This window comes from Vulpes lagopus, chromosome 19, assembly GCF_018345385.1.
Source record: "Vulpes lagopus strain Blue_001 chromosome 19, ASM1834538v1, whole genome shotgun sequence".
Taxonomy (NCBI): Eukaryota; Metazoa; Chordata; class Mammalia; order Carnivora; family Canidae; genus Vulpes; species Vulpes lagopus.
Window position 1 is genome coordinate 45814272 of NC_054842.1, and position 19630 is coordinate 45833901.

The following is a 19630-nucleotide window of genomic DNA, read 5'->3' on the forward strand; positions in this document are numbered from 1 at the left end:
GTTCATCTTTTTTTGTAGGTGACTTGCTTGTTGGGAGTCTTTTTTCCATTTGAGAACTCTTAGAGAATACCACGTGTCCCATAAGTGAGCCCAGCTAGCTAGTCATTGAGAAATTTTATATGGATGGGACTAACCAAGTAAAGAAACTGATTCCACAAGCCATTCAGAAAAATCCCTCTTTACATCTGCTCCCATATTTCATTTTTCACACATAGGGGCACATCTGAAATGCAGATTGAGTTTATTTGTTCACCTTTTGTAAGAGGCAACAGATAATCTTCCCTTTTCTAGCTGCCAGAAGCCAGGTTTTTCTCATGGGTTGGTAAATAACCATTTGCTTGCCTCTCTGTTCCTGTTGTACATTGCCCCCATATCTCAAGAAATGATGAGTGGTTTCCCAAACCACACTCCCCTCATAAAACACAGGCACATCTATAAATGAAGAATGTATTTTCTCTCCTCTTCACCACCTCTCTGTTTACAGCCTTTGTAATTAAATTCCCCAGAACTTTAATAGGATGATATGGCATGAAGCAGAGAGCTCTGTTGACAAATGGAAACTCTGGGATGTATTCTTTAGGGTATGACCTCAAAATGCAATTATTTATCCTCTTAACTTTATTAAAAGGGTTAATTATTTTTGAGAATCTTATTTCAGAAGGTGAATGAACTACAGATACTAACCGTATCTGTTCTTATCAATTGCAACAGTTAATCCAGTGCTGGGGTTTTGATGTGTGTGCAGTCCTATATTAAATGTGTTACTTCCCTCCCCCACCCAGTCTTTTAAAATCTGCATTGCTTATCAAATACCCGTTTCTAATTTTTGTTATACTCTTTCATTGGTTTTTAATGTAACATGCTAGTTTTCAAGATGTAATCTTACACATTTGACTATTTTGTCTCTGGACCAACACACCTGGTGAAGGAATAAATCCATTAAGTAGAAAGTTTTTTGTTTTTGTTTTTAACGGAAAGCCTTTGTAAAAGGGAATTTTAAAGTTGTATGCTTGAAATTAAATAACAGTTTTTCTAGGCGTATGCTAAAATTACTGAGATGACTATTTTTGAGGAAAACGTACCAACAAAAATCATAATTTTAATATGATTTGGGGTTGCCTTCTTAAAATCTGCATACAGTTTTAGTTGCAGTCATTCATATGTAAAATAAAACATTGGAGTGACAGGTTTTGAGTAATTACGACTTTGTGAATGGATTGACAAATTTCAGATCCTAAAATTTTGTGAATAGTTGGCTCTTTTAAGTTACTGTGTTAGTAACTAGTTTTTTGAGAAAAGGAAGGAAAATGGAAGATTAACAAATGATTGAGTTTCTTCAGTTTGATATATTGAAAACTATCTTGTGATTTTTGGCTCCATTACCATAATACAAGGCTTCATTTTGAGACTATTTTTAAAAAGAGGACTTTATAGTAATACATTTTAGTAATACACCTTTCAAAGGGCTGATGGTTGTGTATAGAAAGCAAGAATATATTTTAAAGTTCAGTTAACACTGCCTGTTGACTCTATATTAGTAATTACTATAAAGTCTATATATTATTCTAGCCTTTTTCATTGGAAAGGCTTATATAGTCTGTTGTTTCTTTAAATTTTTTTTTTTTTAATTTTTTATTTATTTATGATAGTCACAGAGAGAGAGAGAGAGGCAGAGACACAGGCGGAGGGAGAAGCAGGCTCCATGCACCGGGAGCCTGATGTGGGATTCGATCCCGGGTCTCCAGGATCGCGCCCTGGGCCAAAGGCAGGCGCCAAACCGCTGCGCCACCCAGGGATCCCATGTTTCTTTAAACTGATTTTGTGTAAACTGGAGAATATTGTAATGGTTGAAAATAGAGTTCATAAAAAAGCCACTTTTCCAGTGAATGTTACAAAATTTGTTTAAATTACTTACACACTTAACAGACCCCTTTTTGGTAAATGGGGAGAGATGCAAAATATTACTGGCCCTTTTGGAAAGGGAACACAGTACAGATCGTTTTCCATAGATAGCTGACCAATGTGAACCCTGTAGGCCACATACCAGGAACTCTTATGAATGGCTGCAATTGTGAACTGTCAGCTACAACCAAGGATTGTTAGAAACCTGATTGTAAGGATCCCTTAGTGGTATATATCTTTATATCTTGTTTAATGACTTTATTTGTGTAGCTTGCTAATGACTATGATTAAGTATTATAAATTGTGAATGTTAAGTGGTGTACCCTGGTAGGTGCTATTACTACTAATTTTGTTTATACAATTATATGTGTATCTCAAATATATACACACATACTTGTGCAGGTTTTTAACTTGATGATTAAGTGAGATTATATAAATGTATAAGAGCCAGAACTGTCACTCTTTATTGTATAACCTATAGATGCTTATTCTAGAGCTCTGAAAGTCTCACTGCATTTAGTCTTTACAAATGAAAGCTCCTTAGGTGAATTCTGTATTTCTTGGGAGCTATGTTTCTTTATCAGTATTGAAATGTGGATATAGTTTTGCCCTTCCAGCTTTACAGCTGTTTAAATCACACACTGCATGTTATCTTATGTACTCTTACCCAGGATTTTGTGATCAAAGTGTGAAATCCTGTGTATGAGTGGTGTTATTATTTAATATGAAAAGTGATGGATTCATCAGAGTGCCATACTAATTACTAAAATATACTTTAGTCAAAAACATGGCTCTAAATAAAGGCAATTATCATAGATTTCCAGAAGGATTGATGGTCCAAAAGTGTATCAGTAGGAATATGGCTTTAGTTTTGTTTTTTTATTAACAGTGACCTATATATTGTTCAAAAGTTTTTATGAACTAAATTCTATAGGCTGTACATTGCATAACCTTTAGTAAACATAGGGGCTTATATGTGTGTGTGTAAGGCACACTCTAAGTAACTATTTTAGTAACACTATTTTTTCCTTGTAGGGGGGAGTATCTTGAATGAAATTGCTTTTATGAGAAGTCCTTTTTTTTTTTTAATTTTTTTTTTAAATAATACTAGTACTGTGCTGTATATGTTTTCTACTTCCTGAGGATAAGTGTAATATTAAACTGTTTTTTGAGAATTTTGATATCACTGCTTTGGAAATAGTAAAACATGATACTGGATTTATAGATCTGGTATTTGCTAATTTGAAATAGAGTTTAGTCTTTCTCTGCACCAGAAGAGATTGGAAGTAAGTCATGCGCTTTAGTGTTCTAGTAACAAAGAGCACCCCCAACAATCAGATGGTAAAAAGACCAAAATTAGTCTCTTTACTGAGGAATGGTTTTGATAGGGGAGTATAAAAAGATCTTGACTTTTCTTTCCTAAAATAACAGAAGTTGGGGCAGGGGGAGGTAGAGAGTGATGGCAGATAACCAAGACAGAAGAAAATAGAGCAAAATAACATGAAATATGGGTCTCAGAAGGAATTAGGAACACTTATTACTAGTGAAGAAAAGGCATCCAATTCCTTTTTTAAATAATTGTTTTAGACTAGTAGGTATTTCCTTTTTGAACAAATACTGTTTATTTCTTAATTGCATTACTCTTTAAATACTCCTTAAGTATGAGGAAGAGGGGGTTTATAAAAACAGATTTGTCTATTTTAATGTGGCCTTAGTGATGATGTTCCCTAAGTAGTTTCTTGTTAATGGGAAGAGCAGAGTTTTAATAAAAATTTGTAATAGTTGACAGTATTTAAGGGGTATGAATAGCAAAATTCCTGACTTGGAATAAATCCTTTATGTTAGTTTTTTCTTTATACTAAACCAAGTGGACTTGTGATTTGAGGCTGCTCTTTTATGTGGTCTAATAAAATTACTGCATCCACAAAGAATGTACATACCTGAATCATTGGTATAATTTGGGTCTTTCCCACAGCAGTTCTTGAACATACCAGATTACTCAATATTTATTAGATTCTTAATCTGGCAATCTGGCATAGCTCAGGGCAAAAACCCCTCCATAAAGATTTAGGAACAGTAACCAATTCGTATCATCCCTATACATTGTTCTATGACTTTCATAATATATTTTAATGTATACATTTGAAGCTTGGCTGGTAATATTAAGGATATGTTATTTGCTTATATCTCTAAAAAGTATGTTCATAATTTCTGCTTTTAAACAGCTGAATTAAATTTCATTCATGCTTCTCTGGGTTGCTTACATCTCAAACTTAAAGCCCAATATTAGACTTAGTTTTATTTCTTTGTACCCTACTAACATTTGTTAAAAAGAATGAACTCTTATTAAGTTGTGTGTTTATATGTGACGGTTACATTAAAAATCTGCAGATCATTGAGTAGGACATACACTAAGTCCCATGTTAGTTGGAGTAAGCAAGACAAATAAGTGAAGTCCGAATGTTAAATTACTTAAAGCCTCCTTTCCCCATGAGCTTTCGCTAAAATTTGATAAAATAATATTAATGTATAGATAGAAGAGAAACTGAAATTATTATGTCGATTATTTGTAAATAACGCTGGTGTGTTTTAAATGCAATTTTTAACGTTTTAGGCAATACTTCATTATTAAACAAGTAAATTGTTTAATCTGTGAATGAAAGATGCCCAAAGCAAAGTTTAAAACTAACTAGTTTCTAGGGGAGAATTAGAATTAAGTTTTTCTAAATAGTTTTGTAAGTTAAACCAAAACCCATCTTTGTATTTGAGCTACCTAGCTTTTGAAAAACAAAAAAGGAGAGGGAGGCTCTTGGTCAAATAGAATCAGTAGAGTGTTTAATTATGTTTTAGCGTGTAATGTGAATGACTGTTACAGACAGTGGAGTTGGACATGCCTGGGCTGAAATCTCAACTATGCTATATACCTGAAGCATTTTTTGGCCTTCAGCTCTCATTATTTAGTCTTATAGACCCCATGTTTACCCCCATATGAAAAATGAGGATAATACTTGTGTTGGTAAGGTTGAGAGGATTAAATGAGCTATACAAATAATTTGTCAACAGTTCCTATATAATGTATGTATGGCAAGCATACACATCACCGAAATATTAGCAATTGCATAGTCCACAAACTGCTCTCCCAGATCACATCCTAACATGCTATAAATCATAGCAAGGGTCTTCAGTTTTGATCTGAAAGTATAATTGCATGGTATGGATGTAATCAGAGAAAGGGAGACATTGTTCTAGGCCAGAAAAGTCATGATAATGTAAGATTTATAGCAGTTGTGTTCTAATCCTGGCTTTTCTACCACTTAGTCCGTTTCTTTGGTTAAGTCTTTTATCTCCGTTTTCCTCATTGGTAAAGTTAGAATTTGAGACTTGGGCAGATTTTTAAGGTTCCCCGTGTATGACTCGATACATTTAGATGCGTTTCATAAGAGAGCTTGCCAACTTAAACCTTCCTGCCACCAGACTATCATGTGACCAAAAAAACAAAGCTTGCAGATACTCATCAAGTAGGTTGAATGCCCAAGAAAACACTTAAAGTGACAGTATGCCATTCAACTTTGTGTTCTCTAAATAGTAAGTACTTGGATACAGAAATGAGGACTATCCTGCCCTGCCAAGATCTCAGATTATATGAAAATAATTATCTAATGTGTACTTTGATATACATTATAGGCAGTGGTAGAGTAAATATAAGGTGCTAATCAGAACAGTTTAGGACACAAAGCCAGATTTAGTATGGGGAGGAAATAGACTGACTCCTGCTTAAAATTATTATCTGTTTAGGTAATAAGTTCACACAGCTCTAAATATACAAGAATATAAACTGAAAGCCTCTGCACCTCTGTCCTCCAGCCACCCAGTTTCTATCCTCAGCATCATTCTGTTATTGTGCATTCTTTTAAAGACAACTCTTAGACTGAATTTTTAAACGGGTGACTTAGGTTAGGTCACTGATAAGAAAAAGGTATGACTTTCTGAGTAGAGGAAGATGACAGTTTGTGTAACAGTGTGGAAGAATGAGATGTCAGATTTGGGAAATGATGTGATTAATTTGACAGGAACCAGAGTGAAGGGCTTAAATGTCATGGTGAGAAATTGAGGTGTTTTGTTGTTGTTTTTTATTTTTTATCAGAAGTTTATGGTTGCCATTAAAGGTGTTTCTTGAAGCTTTTATTATTAAAGTAGTATGTATCTTGGAACCATTTCATTACCCTTTTCAGTGATTGTTGTACTTATCTTAATAATGTTGGAATATTTGGTATCCGTTAAGATACTCTGCCAAAAGTAGATTTTTATATAGCATGATGTGGAAACTGTAATCCTATATTAAATACAAACCAAGCTTAAATTTTGTTAGGCCTTATGGATGCATAATCTCATTTCAGCAACTGTAAGGAAGTGTTCCTCCCATTTTTATGGACTAAGGAAACTGAGACTTTGAGGATTTGACTTACATAGTTATTGAGTAACATTGCATAGATTCAGAGTGAGGCCTTCTGAGTCCAAAGCCAGTACTTTTGGATATTTCCAGAGTTAGTTTTGTTTTATTAATTTGCTGATTATGAGATGGAGGCAGGAAAAGCTTCTCTAGCTACTGATGTTTTGTGTTGTAACCCTTTACCTAAAGGATATTTTTAATCATTTTAAGTCCTTTAGATAATGTTGGAGATGGCCCTTGTTCCTCTGCTTATTGTGTTTCCCTGGCTTCTATTTAGAGATCTTTAAAGTTGAGTTTTGACATAAGGGAAGAAAATATTTGCTGAGTTCAGGGCTCATGTACCTCATCCTTTAAGCTCCCACAATGTTTGTAGTTTAGTTTTTAGGTATAGTATATGTCTTTGTTTTTCCTCTGTTACAGTTACTCTACAAAGATAGTATCTTAGCAAAGCAGGTAGATAAGTGTCACATTCTAGTCACTCTGTGATGTACTACTTTCATGTACTCAGAAATTAACAGGACAGGTTATTTAGTATATAAAGTCAAGGGGAAAAGGATATGTTTTGTTCATTGATTTTGAAAAATGTCTACAAATGAGAGAACATTTTCATTTTTCATTTATGTGGCTGAAATAAATTCGGAATAAACCACACCTCAGTCTTCCTAAGAAGTGCTTTCTTGGCTTTATATTTAGATCAGTAGTTAACATTAACATCAAATATGTTATTAGAAAACTGCTTTCAAGTTTTATTTCTTGGGCAGAAGAGAATTTGTGACCAAGTTGGATAAAATTCATTATATCTTTCTAATAAATTTTTATTAATGTCGGTTGCCACTTGGTGCCTTCAGATTACATAGACTGTAACCTTGAAATGATCCCCATTAACAGTGTTTTCCTTGGGCTTTTAATTTCCTCAATTTTATGTCATTCCAAAACAGAAGTCTTTGATGATCAAGCCCTTCAGTATTTACAAATGGCTCTTTTGAAGTTCTTGATCAGCTAGGTTTTACAGACTTGTTTAACCTATGCCTATTAATCAATATTTTGAGAGTAATTGTTGCTATTTGCTAGAAATCCCTCAAGTTTATGGAAAACATCCCTGCTGAAGTATTCCAGAAACCAAAAATGTCATGTTTTATAAGACTTGTCTAAATGTTTATCTTTGGAATCTAGACTATTTAAATTTTTCTAGAGTACATAGATTGTATTACTCCATATGGCTTCTTCATTCTGAATGTATGTAGAAAGTGATTCACTGCCAGCTTTTGCAACCTAAATCTATTCGTTCTGACATGTTCTGAAGACTTTAGGTTCATTTGTAGTATTTTATTTCATAGGTTCCTTTTTTGCCCCAAGATACACAACTAACTGCAGATATGTTCTTTTTTCACTTCTACATTTGACTTATGAGAAACATTTCATTTTTAGAGTCTGTGCTGTAAAAATGCTGGAGTCTCATAACTTAAGTTATATGATTTCATTTAAAACCAATTTATCTGGCATGAATTTGATTCAAATTAAATATATATGTATGTATTTTTCTAAAGTCAGGGGATCTGAAGGTTTTTTTAAAGAATGTCATCCTCATAAATATATTGTAAATACTCTTTAATGAATTTTAAATTCCAGACTTGCAGAATAACATCTAGGTTTACTCTTTATTATTTTCTCATATTTACTACTTTCCTCTTTGAGTCACTCTGTTTTAAATCCAAGGTCTCCAAATAGACCTTTGTGAGTAGCAAACTTGTCCTCATATGGTCCCGGGTAAGCCTGGAATTAAAAAAAAAAAAAAAAAAAGCCAATCGAGTTTTCAGTTGGTTCAGTTGTCTTTGATTTAATTTGTGAGACTGATTTCCAAGTAAGTACAGTGGGGAGAAAAGGGCCTGACAAATATATCTTGAGAGGATCCAAGCTGTTAAACAGTAGTTAGCAGCCTCTTAATCCTTGATATTAGTAGGTCTTGGACCTAGTCTAGAGAAAAATAGAGAAAGAGTTAAAAGAATGGAAAGGAGTTTAAAGTAGATAGAGCAGGCAAAGAGAAATACATACACTGAAGATGCCAATTAAAGCAGTTGCTTTGGTGATACTCTGGCTTCTAGTGTCTTGTCTGCCTTTCCTAATTTTGGATCATCTAAGAGGTACCCTAGTGTTAAAAAACGCCTTTTGAAAAATGTATTTTTAAAAAACTCAGTAGATGACACAGTAAGGCTAATCTGAATTTTGAAATCATGGAATTTATTGAGCATTTGTTCTGCTTGTTGATCATTGATACTTGATTGGTATTCCAGTAGAATTTGGAAATCGTTTTCTTATCGTACTAGTAATGTAGAGACTTTAAATCTTAAGGTGCTTGTGAGGGTCTCAGAATTGCCATGTTGTATTTGAACTTCATTTTGGTGATAAAATAATAGCCATTATTTGTTGGCCATTGATTATATATACAGGGAGCTTTATATATAGTCTCAGTTCCTTAACCACCCTGCAAGGCTTAGATCATAATATCACCATTTAACTGAAAGAGACAAACCTGGAGAGGTTAATATTGAACTCTACTGTATGTTTAGCATAGTGGTTTAAGAGCATAAACTCTAGGACCAGATTGTTCCCTACTAGCTCTGTGTCATCAGTCAAGTAACTTCTATCTGATCTGTTTCCTTGTTGATGAGATGGGAACAATAATAACACCTACCACTTAGGGTTGTTGTAGAATTGCATTAATAAATGTAAAACACTCGGAATAATGTCTGGTATGTAGTAAGCACTTATGTTATTAACTTGCTGTTAGTTTGCTATAGCATGGGTCAAGGATTTTAGAGGTAATGTGACAAGTTTTTGTTAGCTCCCTAGTTTTGTATAGATTGGAGTTGGGGAACTACGGGAATATGCTGAGGTAGACGGGAGCTATTAGAAAGCAGGTTTGTCAAAAGGTTAGTTAGTAGTCCCTAAGAAACTACTCCAGAGCTGTGAGGTGAATCATGAAGGCTGGGAGCTTGCCAGGATGAGCCCATCGGTTAAGATTCTATGGTTATAGCCCTAGGGAGTGTGTCTCTAGGGAATGGTAGAAATAGATGGTGATTAAGATGTGGGAGCTTTTACCTCTTAAAGGGGCATTACTAATGCAAGAAATTAGAAAGCTGTCATATAATTGCTGTGCCATGTTTTGCCCTAATCCAGAGAAACCACATGTAAATAAATGGATTATGAAGGTAGAAATCCTATCAAGTTCATCCCAGAAAAGGACTCAATTGTTCATCATCAAACCCGATCAAATAGATCTGAATTTTTATATTATGAAGATGTAGTAGCTTAATTTATTTTACATGAATATCATACCTGGGAACAGCTTTGCTAAACTGCTAAATGTTTAGAGACTTAAAAAGGCATCTGATACAGAGTAGTAGCGATTAGGCTATGCACTGGTCCCATTCACATGAATATAAACATAGGTGCACACACATAATTGGATGTTATTTTATCTGTATTAAACCCTTTCTTCTAGAACCATAATCCTGAATTATTGTAAGGGTCAGCTGGATTTCATTCGGTTTTTTAATTTCTTTCAAAATGTTTTTAAGCAATCTTTTATGTAGTGTTTTTTTTTTTTTATTAAAGCTGTTACACAATATTAGAAATCTAAAATCTTCCATCTTTTTTTTTGAAAAGTAGTGATTTTACTGTACTTTCTCAACCTCATTTCCATTTGATTCTTGGATCTCACAGGAATCCTTCAACTGCTTTCTACCAAGCGTTCCATTTGAACACGTTTCAGGAATCAAAGAACCTCTGGGATAGGTATGAATACTTACATATGGAATGCATACATACAAAAGTGTATGCATGAATTGCTTTGCACTGTACTGGTTTCTCATCATTAAACCTAAACTTTATATGTCATTTTAGGGGGGGAATCATGCGATATCTAGCATGGGACAAAGCAGCAAAATAAACCAAAAGAACAATCTATATTTTAAATAGAATATAAACATACTTTTCTTTTTACTTCACTTTTAACTATATTTACTTTTTTGAAGGATTTACAGATTCTATTGAATTTTATTATATGAAATATCCACTTAGCCTTGTATATTTTAATGTAAAAATATATTCTGTAAAATAAACTACAGTTAATTTACTTTTGTCCTATTTTATATGCTTTCCCTGTAAATGCCTTAGTGACTCAAAGCAAAATGTTATTTCATATTAAGAAATTGGAGAAATTACAAGACCAAGGTATCAAAAATAGTCATTGTTGAATCCTGTTGAGAAACTAACATCAAGCTTCTTTGTTAGATTCCCTAGACCTGCCTACTTTACTGTTTTGTAAACCCCTAAAACAGTTTTTCTCTTAGAAATGCTATATACATTTTGTTTTTAACTTTGTAAAATATAAAGTCTTAAGAGTTCATTTATAGCAAAAGATAATTTGGTTTATCTTTCTGCTTAACACACATTTTAAGTAGTATATGCTCTGTTCAGTTATTTTGCTGAATATTTATCAGTGCTCCATCATTCTGTCTTTAATTAATAGAACAAGCACAAATGCTATTTTAAAAATTCACACAAAGCTTCGTTAGATTCTTTTAACTCTGCCTGGCAACGCATTTGTGTCCTCTGGCATAGTTTGGATACTACTCATGGACTTAACTCCATCTCTTTCATTAGAAAAGAGTATTGCTAAGTGCATGTACATGTCATGTTCAGACATGGTTTATATTGCCTACAAATGGTAACAGTCTTTTAATTCTTAGGCTTGATTTGTTTGTGTGTTACTCTAAAGAGATTTTCTAACAAAACATCTTTTCAGTGAATGTTCCTTAACTGAAAATGTTTTAAAACAGTTACTTACAGAGCAAGAACTTCTAAAATTTATAGTACAATGTTTATAATTTCAATTTTGAAATTATATAGCTGTATCAATGTAAATTAAGACATAAATGTAAATTGTGGCATGAAACAAGCATGAAAGTTCAGTCATTCAAAAGGCTTATCCAGTGTAGCCAGGGTGAATACTTTGGGTTGTACTTTACTTGCCCATTAGAAAAAGGAAAAATAATATTCTGTTTAGAAATGTAATAAGAAATAGTATTGGTTGTATGGTAATTTATTTCAAATAGCTAAATTTTGTAAGCTACCATGATACCATTATTAGTAAGAGCTATTATTTTCATCAGAACAATGTAGAAAGATGTTTTATTTTTTGTAATTTTGACCTAATATTAAAGGGTTTTGTTTCATAATAAAACAACCATAGAAGTTCCCTACTCATCATTTGTTGTTACAGCCAAATACTCCTTATCTGTTTTCTTTTCTAGATACAGAAGTATTTAAGGTATCAGAAATGAGGCAAGTTGCTGTATCTGTAGTTTCTCATTGGTTGAATGTATTTTCTCTTCTCCTTGAAGCCTGTTATCCAGAGCCAAAACAGTTAATAGTGTGTTAATAGTACGTTAATGCCAAACTATAATCAGAACTTCTATTCTAGATCAGCCATTCTGCACTATAAGTTGGCCCTTTGGTGCTAAAGTGACAGGTCCAACCCAATACTAGTGGTTTCCTTTTAACTTGGCACCTAGCTTATTAAATTTTCATTAGAGGGATACCTAGCTAGCTCAATTGGTAGAGCGTGTGACTCTTGATCTCGGGGTCATGAGTCAAGCCCCAGGCTGGGTATAGAGATTACTTAAATAAGATAAAACTTAAAATTGTTTCAATTGATACGAGCAGTAGGTTAGCTTTAATAGTTCTAACTGTATGACCTCAGTTGGCCAGTATCTACTACAGACTTTTTAGTAATTATATTAGCAAATAAAGTATTATTGACTATACATTCTTTTTCATTGCAGACAGGGTTGAAGATTTGTGTTAAGCTTTTAAAAATATTAAATATAACCTCTCCTGACTATGTTTGTGTTAGATTTCACCAAATTGCCTTGTTCATTTTTTTACTGTTATAAATTAAGGGTTTTTAAACCAATTTTCCTAATTTGGCAAGTATGTATTTTGCAGGAATGATTCTATTAAACAGAACCATTCAAGAGCTTAAGGGACTGTAAATCCTTTACATTATCTACTTAGTTTGAGGTATAAAAATTGCTTATCAGTATTGACATATACTATATTTCAGGCTTTTATTTATGAAATCATGGAACTCCTTTTCAGTAGACAGCTTTTAAGCCCTGTGCCAGTTTTCATTAAACCTGCCCTAAATAGCTGAAGATCCTTGGTTTTGCTTTACTTGAAAGACTGGAATCTTTTTTTTTTTTTTTTTTTCCAGAATTCTTTTAGCAGAGTATCTTTTAATCAAAATACAAGTAATTAATATACCTTTCCTCACATTGACTCAGAGGTCCCTAATGGCTCCTTTGTTTCCTTCCCTATGTAAATTAGAATTAGCAAGTTGACAAGTTTTCCACCCATTTGCTTCTGCCTGTATTTAGAAATTCTCTTTCCATTGATAGCCAATGCTTTATTCAGTTACTGTACTAAAATTGAAGCTACTGTCAAGCCTTCCTTTCCCTTTTCCTGTAGGTGCCATCATTGTTCTCTGTCTTGCCAGTTTGTCATTTGCAGAGTATTCAGGGAATCAATCAAGCTGAAACCATCTTACTCCAAATAAAAGGAAACCTCTTATTCCAAATAAAAGGACAAATGATATTGATAGCTCAAAAATAATACAACCCTTTCTTAGGAAGTGCAGAATGTTTGCATTGATGGTTTATTAAACTGAATAATGTAGCTGTCATAATTAGCTTTCTGGAGATTATCTTACTATAGTGATACTTAGTCTAGCCTATTGGCATTTCAGAGTAATAACTTTAAATTTTGACTTTCTACTTCTTTAAAGAACAGTCCCAAACTTAATTATTGGCATTGCTTTGTTATTAACAGCGACAAAATTAGTTTAGAAACTTACTTTACTGGGGAAAGAGCCTGGGGAACAGGCTCTTGTTGGGAGTCCTTTGTCTGAAAAAAAAAAAAAAAAAAAGCTGAGGGTAAGAATTTATAGCAAACAAATTTACCCTCTTGTATATAGCAGGTCAGTAAGGTAAAATAATATTAGGGAGGAAGAAACTTTTGCTCAGGTAGACTAAAGGAAGAAACCAGGTAATCTGCCAGGATTTAAACTTCGTTGATAAACGCTTGCAGTATTTCTGCCTTAATGAAGAAAATGCATAAGTGTAGTTAACAAATGAGAGTAACAGTTGCTAGGTGTGCTATCCCTGTGAGTTGGCTTGTCCTTCTTTATGATAGCACCACTCTTTAAAGAGATACGAATAAGGAAAGTAGTGCACATGGTTATTATTAACTTAAAATGAATGTCTAAGTTTATGGTCTTTTTTACTAGATACCTGATTTCAGTGAAGATGTTTTATTTTTTATAGTGATTATTCACTTAATCTATATGTAGTTTAAGAATTACTGGATTTTTTTAAAGTTCTTGTTTAAATCAAGCTATTTTGTGTTAGAAAACAAGTATTTAGTATTTTCTATCATTGATCCTATGAAATTTCATTTTTGAAGTTAGTAAATCAGAAATAAGCTGCTTGTATGAGATAATTTGTTTTATTCATCTGCTTAGAAGGTTGGGTTAATCTAGTTTTTGAAAGCTCAGTGATAAGACTTTTTAAAAATATTTTTATTGAAGTATAATTTGTATCAGAAAGGTACCCAATTTATAAATGTATACCTCAAACTGAATATACCTGTGTAACCAAGACCCAGCTCAGACACAATATTGTAAGCTCCTTATTTTGTGTCTGTATTTATCTGGACCCAACCAGTCCAAACCTATGTTGTTATAAGGTCAACAGTACATAATTTTGAAGAATCACCATAGTGAATTGCTTTTTGGAGACTGTTACTAGTTAAATATTCTCTCCTTATTAGGAGATGTTTTATTATAAGTACCTTGAGGATGATAAGAACCTGAACTATTTTTGTAAGCACCCCAAACATATTCTCTAATAATCCGTCCTTTAGTACTTACATAATTTATTATGTGATTACATTTTGACCTATTCCAGTTACAGACACCCAGTAGAAGATAATTAAAGACATGATGATGTTAGAGGACAAAGTTTAGTGACCTGTCACCTTGTAGGACTGGATCTCAGATTTATATAAAAATCTAAGGACATGCTTATAAAATATCCAGACATTAAAGTAGGAAGTTATAGCTATTCTTGGATGATAGCATTTATAAATATAACAATATGAAGCATATGAAGAGATTGAGAAATTGGCAGAACTTGTATGTAAATTCAGGAAAGTTGAAATTTAGGTTAGAATGAAAAAATACCTAAAATGTATTAGTTGCCTGTGTTTTACAGTATTGATTAGCAAGTGACAGGCCTGTCAAAAAAGCTAATGTAATTTTAGGCAATCTTTTTATAAGTAGAAAAAAGAGGAAAAGATAGTGACAGATGTATTGTACTCTATTTGTATAGGATAGTTACTCTAAATACAAAGGTAACTAGAAATTCTACCTGGACAGCCAGGGGGTATTTCAACAGAGGCTTTGAGCTTACTTTCTACAAGTAGGTGCATTCCTACAAAATAGTCTTGCCATCACTACAAATTAATATTAATACAATTAATAATTTTCTTCCTGGCTATGTCAGGAATGATGACCTTGAATGAGGCTTAAAGCCAATTATTTTTAAAATCCTTATTCTGTAGAATTATTCCCCCTCCCCCCCCACACACACACATACACACACACACTTAGTTCTAAATGGGAAAGAAGAGATAAGAAAAACATTGGAATTGAGCTCCTTGTTTTGTCATTGTTGGCCATGATTATCAGAAAACCTGAAATAGGGTGCCTGGGCGGCTCATTTGGTTAAGTACTTGACTCAGTCTCCCTCAGGTCTTCATCTCAGTTTAAGCCCTTTGTTGAGCTCCATGTTGGGCATGTAGTAGGCTAATTAAAACCTCAAAGAGCTGTGTATTTGCTTAATGAATGAAAGACTGGCAAACTCTTAGGAAAGAATCCCATATCAGAGGTAATTAGGGGGGGGGGCGGTCACAATAGGGAAAACAATGAGCTGGGTCTTAATAGGGAAAAGATATGTAAGAACTACATCACATGATTGAAAGTGTTGTCATTTAAAATTCAGACATTTTATGTCTCTCAAGTATAGCCTGGAAGTATTGGTCAAAGCTTCTTTAGGAAGTGGCTTTTTGAGTTGGAACCTGAAAGGTGCATAGAATTTGGTCATCAAGGGAAAGCGAAAATTCCAGTTAGAGGAATTCAGCCACTGTGAAAGTACAGGTCATATATGATAAGGATGGTTAAATTTGGTGCACAAATCATTTGAAGACAACAGAGAAGAGATATTTGATTGGACAGAGATCAAAGATAATAGAAATGTAATGAAGACCTGAATGAGGCAGTCAAGATGAGGAAAGATCAGTTGTCAGAAGATAGGAATTATGTGATGTCACAACTCAAGAGATATGCCAGGGAAAAGCAGTCAAATTTGATTCCAGAGTCTCAAACCTAATTGACTGAGGAAATGGTGGTACTGTTAGGAAATATTAGTGAAAGAATTGGTGTGGGAAGGAGAAAATAATAATGAGCTTCTTAATTTTAGTTACTTTTGGATGAGTTGAGCTGGTGGAAAATCAAGGTGGAAATACTCAAGGTATAACTAGAGCTGCAGACCTGTTGGAGAAGCTAAGGCTAGAAGAGATTGAAGACCATTTATTTATTTGTGTCATTATTGTTATTACTATTGCTATTATTTTTTTAGAGTTCAAGCTTTAGAAAAGGCTGAGATTGCCAAGAAGTAGCAGAGTAGGGTAAGAGGATCAAGCCAGGACCTTGGGAAACACTACCTACTTTTAGAGAACAGGAGAAGCTCTGAAGAAGACACGTGATCTTAGAGACTAGAAGATTCTGGGGATATTATTTACTAACCAAAAAGAGAATATTTGAATGTATTTTTTAAAAATTTCAAATTTACAGAAGAATTATAAGAATAATTAAAAACTCTCCAGTAATCTTACTGAGATTGAACATTCATTAACATTTTGTCATACTTTATTATCCTAAAATTATTTAGGAATCCTTTAAGAGTAAGTTGTAGATACCCTGTCCATTTGATCAAAGAATACTTTTAGCATATGTTGCCTAAGAAGATTATGTTATATGACAACAGTTTAATTTGCAAACTCAGGTTTGATATATTGTTATCTAATATGTAATATACAGTTTATATTCAGATTTTACGGTTGTCCCAGTGTCTTTCATGACATTTTTTACTTCATCCAAAAGCCAATACAAGACCACAGAATGCATTTAATTATCAAACACTTGTCTTTTTTCCTTCTGTCTTATATAGATAAATATTTTTCTTATTAGTCTTCAGTAGAACTATCTAAAGTTTGAGTAGACTTAAAGGCTGTATTATAAGGGGTGTGGAGCAGAGATAGGCAAGATGCCTAAAATCCAGCTGAAACAATTACTGGGACTGGGAAAATGTTATAAGAAGATGTCTTATTTCTCACAGTTTGGAGGGGGGTGAAAAGGAGAGAGGTAATGGCAAGGAGAACATATTAATGTGGATGTGTCCCTTGGAACAGAAATTGAAGTGTATTCATGCACCATTTTTTTTCTGTATCGTTTTATATACATATATATATGTATTAAGTTGGGATTCTAATTATCTGGAATTGGAAAAAGTAGTTAATTTGAAGACATTTTTAGTTACCTCTTGGGCTTTACAAATTATATAATTGCTATCCGTTATATTCTGTTGTATCCTCGTAGGTTCATTCCGACAGTTGCCTAGGGTTGATTGTCTGCTGCCCAGATTTTTAACCATTAGGTCTGCATCTCATTGTTTGATATGCTATTTAGTGGATCCTAAGCATTTCTTCTCCTCTCTTAGCTTTGCTGTGGTTGGCTAAAATGGGATACCTGATATACTGACATTATTTTCATCACATAACCAGACTTCAGAATTGATGATGAAAAACTGACAGCTCATCTGTTATATGCTTCTGCTCATGTGTTTACCACCTTCTTTAGTTAGTAAATTTTCTTAACATAAGTGATCACAGCCTACCTTGTAAGGTCATGGTTATTGTTTTCAGGGTAGAATTTGAGAAGCAGTTGAAATAGGTGAAAATAGTTGGTAAGGTCTTGTTAATTTACTTTTACTTTTCACCAGAATAGTTTAAGTAAACCAAACCTTTGACTAGAACAGAAACTTGTGTGAATTAACGTGTAAACTAATTTGCTAAACCCAATTTATTTTTTTCTGCAGAATCTAGAACTCTGTAGCAAAGCTTTTTAAGAAAAATCTCTTACTAAACTTGTTCAGATGAGAAGGATATTTAAATATAGCCTGAAGTTGTTGAACCAGAACAAACATATGTAACATCTGTTTTGTTTTCCTTCCAGACTTTCAACAACTTAAAAATTCAAACTCACACTTCTTTCAGTGTATTTAAAAATACAAAATACAGTGTATTTTATCTGCAGATAGTATTTTATCTGCAGATAGTTTGGCAACCTTTTGGGAAGAAAGAAATATTGAGTGGAATTATTTTATATTTTTGTTTCATTCATTTGGGTTGGTATAGATGAGAGAAATGGCTGACTATATTCTAGTTGGCATTCTCTTTGTGTGCAAATGTGCCCACTTGTACCAATATTCTAAATCACTCAGATCAAGATATATATATCATATATATATATATATATATATATATATATATATATATATATATTAGATGTTTGTGATTGATATAAAGCATTTAAATGCATTAGCTTACCCAAAATTAGCTCCTATGTTTAGGTTTCTGTTAACTATTTCTAAAACTTTTTTCATATTTTACAGAAACAAATTTAAAGTGCTAATTTAGAATATATATTCATTGATATATATCTTTAAGAAATAGCATTCTTATGCCATTTGTTTCCGGGTTATTTTCAAAGTTTAAAGATCCTTAGTTTATAAATACTAAAAGGTTTGGAAGGTGCTCATTGTATTTTTTTTTTTCTGTTTTTAATTATTTTTGGCCCAGAAAGAGTGGTATATGTAACTTGTGTCTTGGAAGCCAAAAATTGTATCTTATATGACATATCTACCTGGTGATATGTCCAGATGAAGAAGGTATTCTTTCCCTAGGTCTACAGACTATTTGAAGGGTAAGGAGGGAGAAGAGTTGTATTGTCTGGCTAATCTTACCACTCCTTCTGTTCATGGTGACTATTGACAATTGATCTTCAGAAAATTACTTTGCAGCACTTTTCTATTTTAGATATTGCTAACTTAGTTGAAGAGTAGTTGTATTTTCTAATGTTAGCTGTTATTAATGAAAGCTCAGAGTCAAATATACAGCTTTCTGTTAACAAAGCCTGCCATTCCTTATCACCTATGTATTTGAATAATGTATAACCGGCTTCCACCTACTGTTTTACCTTTTTTATCTTCTGTCCCAACCCCCATTTCTATTTATTTTAATCCTCTGTATGCTATTTCTACTCCTTTTGAGAAAATGAGAATTTTAAATCATTTGTGAATGAACATGATCTATTAAAAATACCAATAACCTATCTTGTTAGGTGTATTTTCTAAAGCTGTATGAATGAAATTTTCTAAGCCATGTATTTTGCATTTCTTCCACTAACAGGTACATTTGCTATGATGTATAACATGCTAAACACCTTTTCGTATATTTCTCATACTTAGTTTTTAACATAGCTAATCATCTTAAATTATATCTTGGCTCACCCACAGATAGATGAAGTTTCCTATAATTGTGTATGTCTTTTTATATGTGAGTTTCTTAGAACACACAGTGTTCGTATTCTGTTAGATATTATGTTTGGACTAATTTTTTTTTCGTAAGCTTATTTTTGATATTCCTAGCCTCATTTTCCCAATAAGTAATCTATGGAAAGACTATACATACTTTATTGGGAGTCATACAGGATTGGCCCATTTCGCCCTTTAAAATTCTTCTTAAAAATAAGCATTTCTGATGTTTAGGGAAGCATGTCTAGGGTTTCTCAAAACAGTGTAGTGAACTTTTTGAAGAAGGTGGTTTACACTTGAAAGTGAAATTTTGTACCAAACAAAGCAAAGCATATTTATTCAAATAGCAAGTTCCTTTAGGAACTTTGTAGGTTTTACTTAATTTCACATACAAGTTTTCAGATGACTTGGAAATTGCAGATCATCCACCTTCTTACCCCTATTTTCTCTACTTTGTTCTCTATCAGTATAAATTTGCCATAAAAGTAGCTAAATAATAGTAAAT

At 33.1% G+C, this 19630-nt stretch overlaps 1 protein-coding gene across 2 annotated transcripts in view; it reads left to right on the forward strand.

The window, feature by feature from the left end:
• The window catches only part of TSC22D2 (TSC22 domain family member 2), a 47480-nt gene that overhangs the window by 3340 nt on the left and 24510 nt on the right, over positions 1–19630 (forward strand). The window contains exon 2 of one of the 2 annotated variants that reach the window (XM_041733704.1): positions 10076–10147. The exons of the other annotated variant lie outside the window; for it this stretch is intronic. Coding sequence (XP_041589638.1) covers positions 10076–10147 — 72 coding nt within the window. The remainder of the gene's footprint in view (positions 1–10075; positions 10148–19630) is intronic. 2 annotated transcript variants of the gene reach the window in all.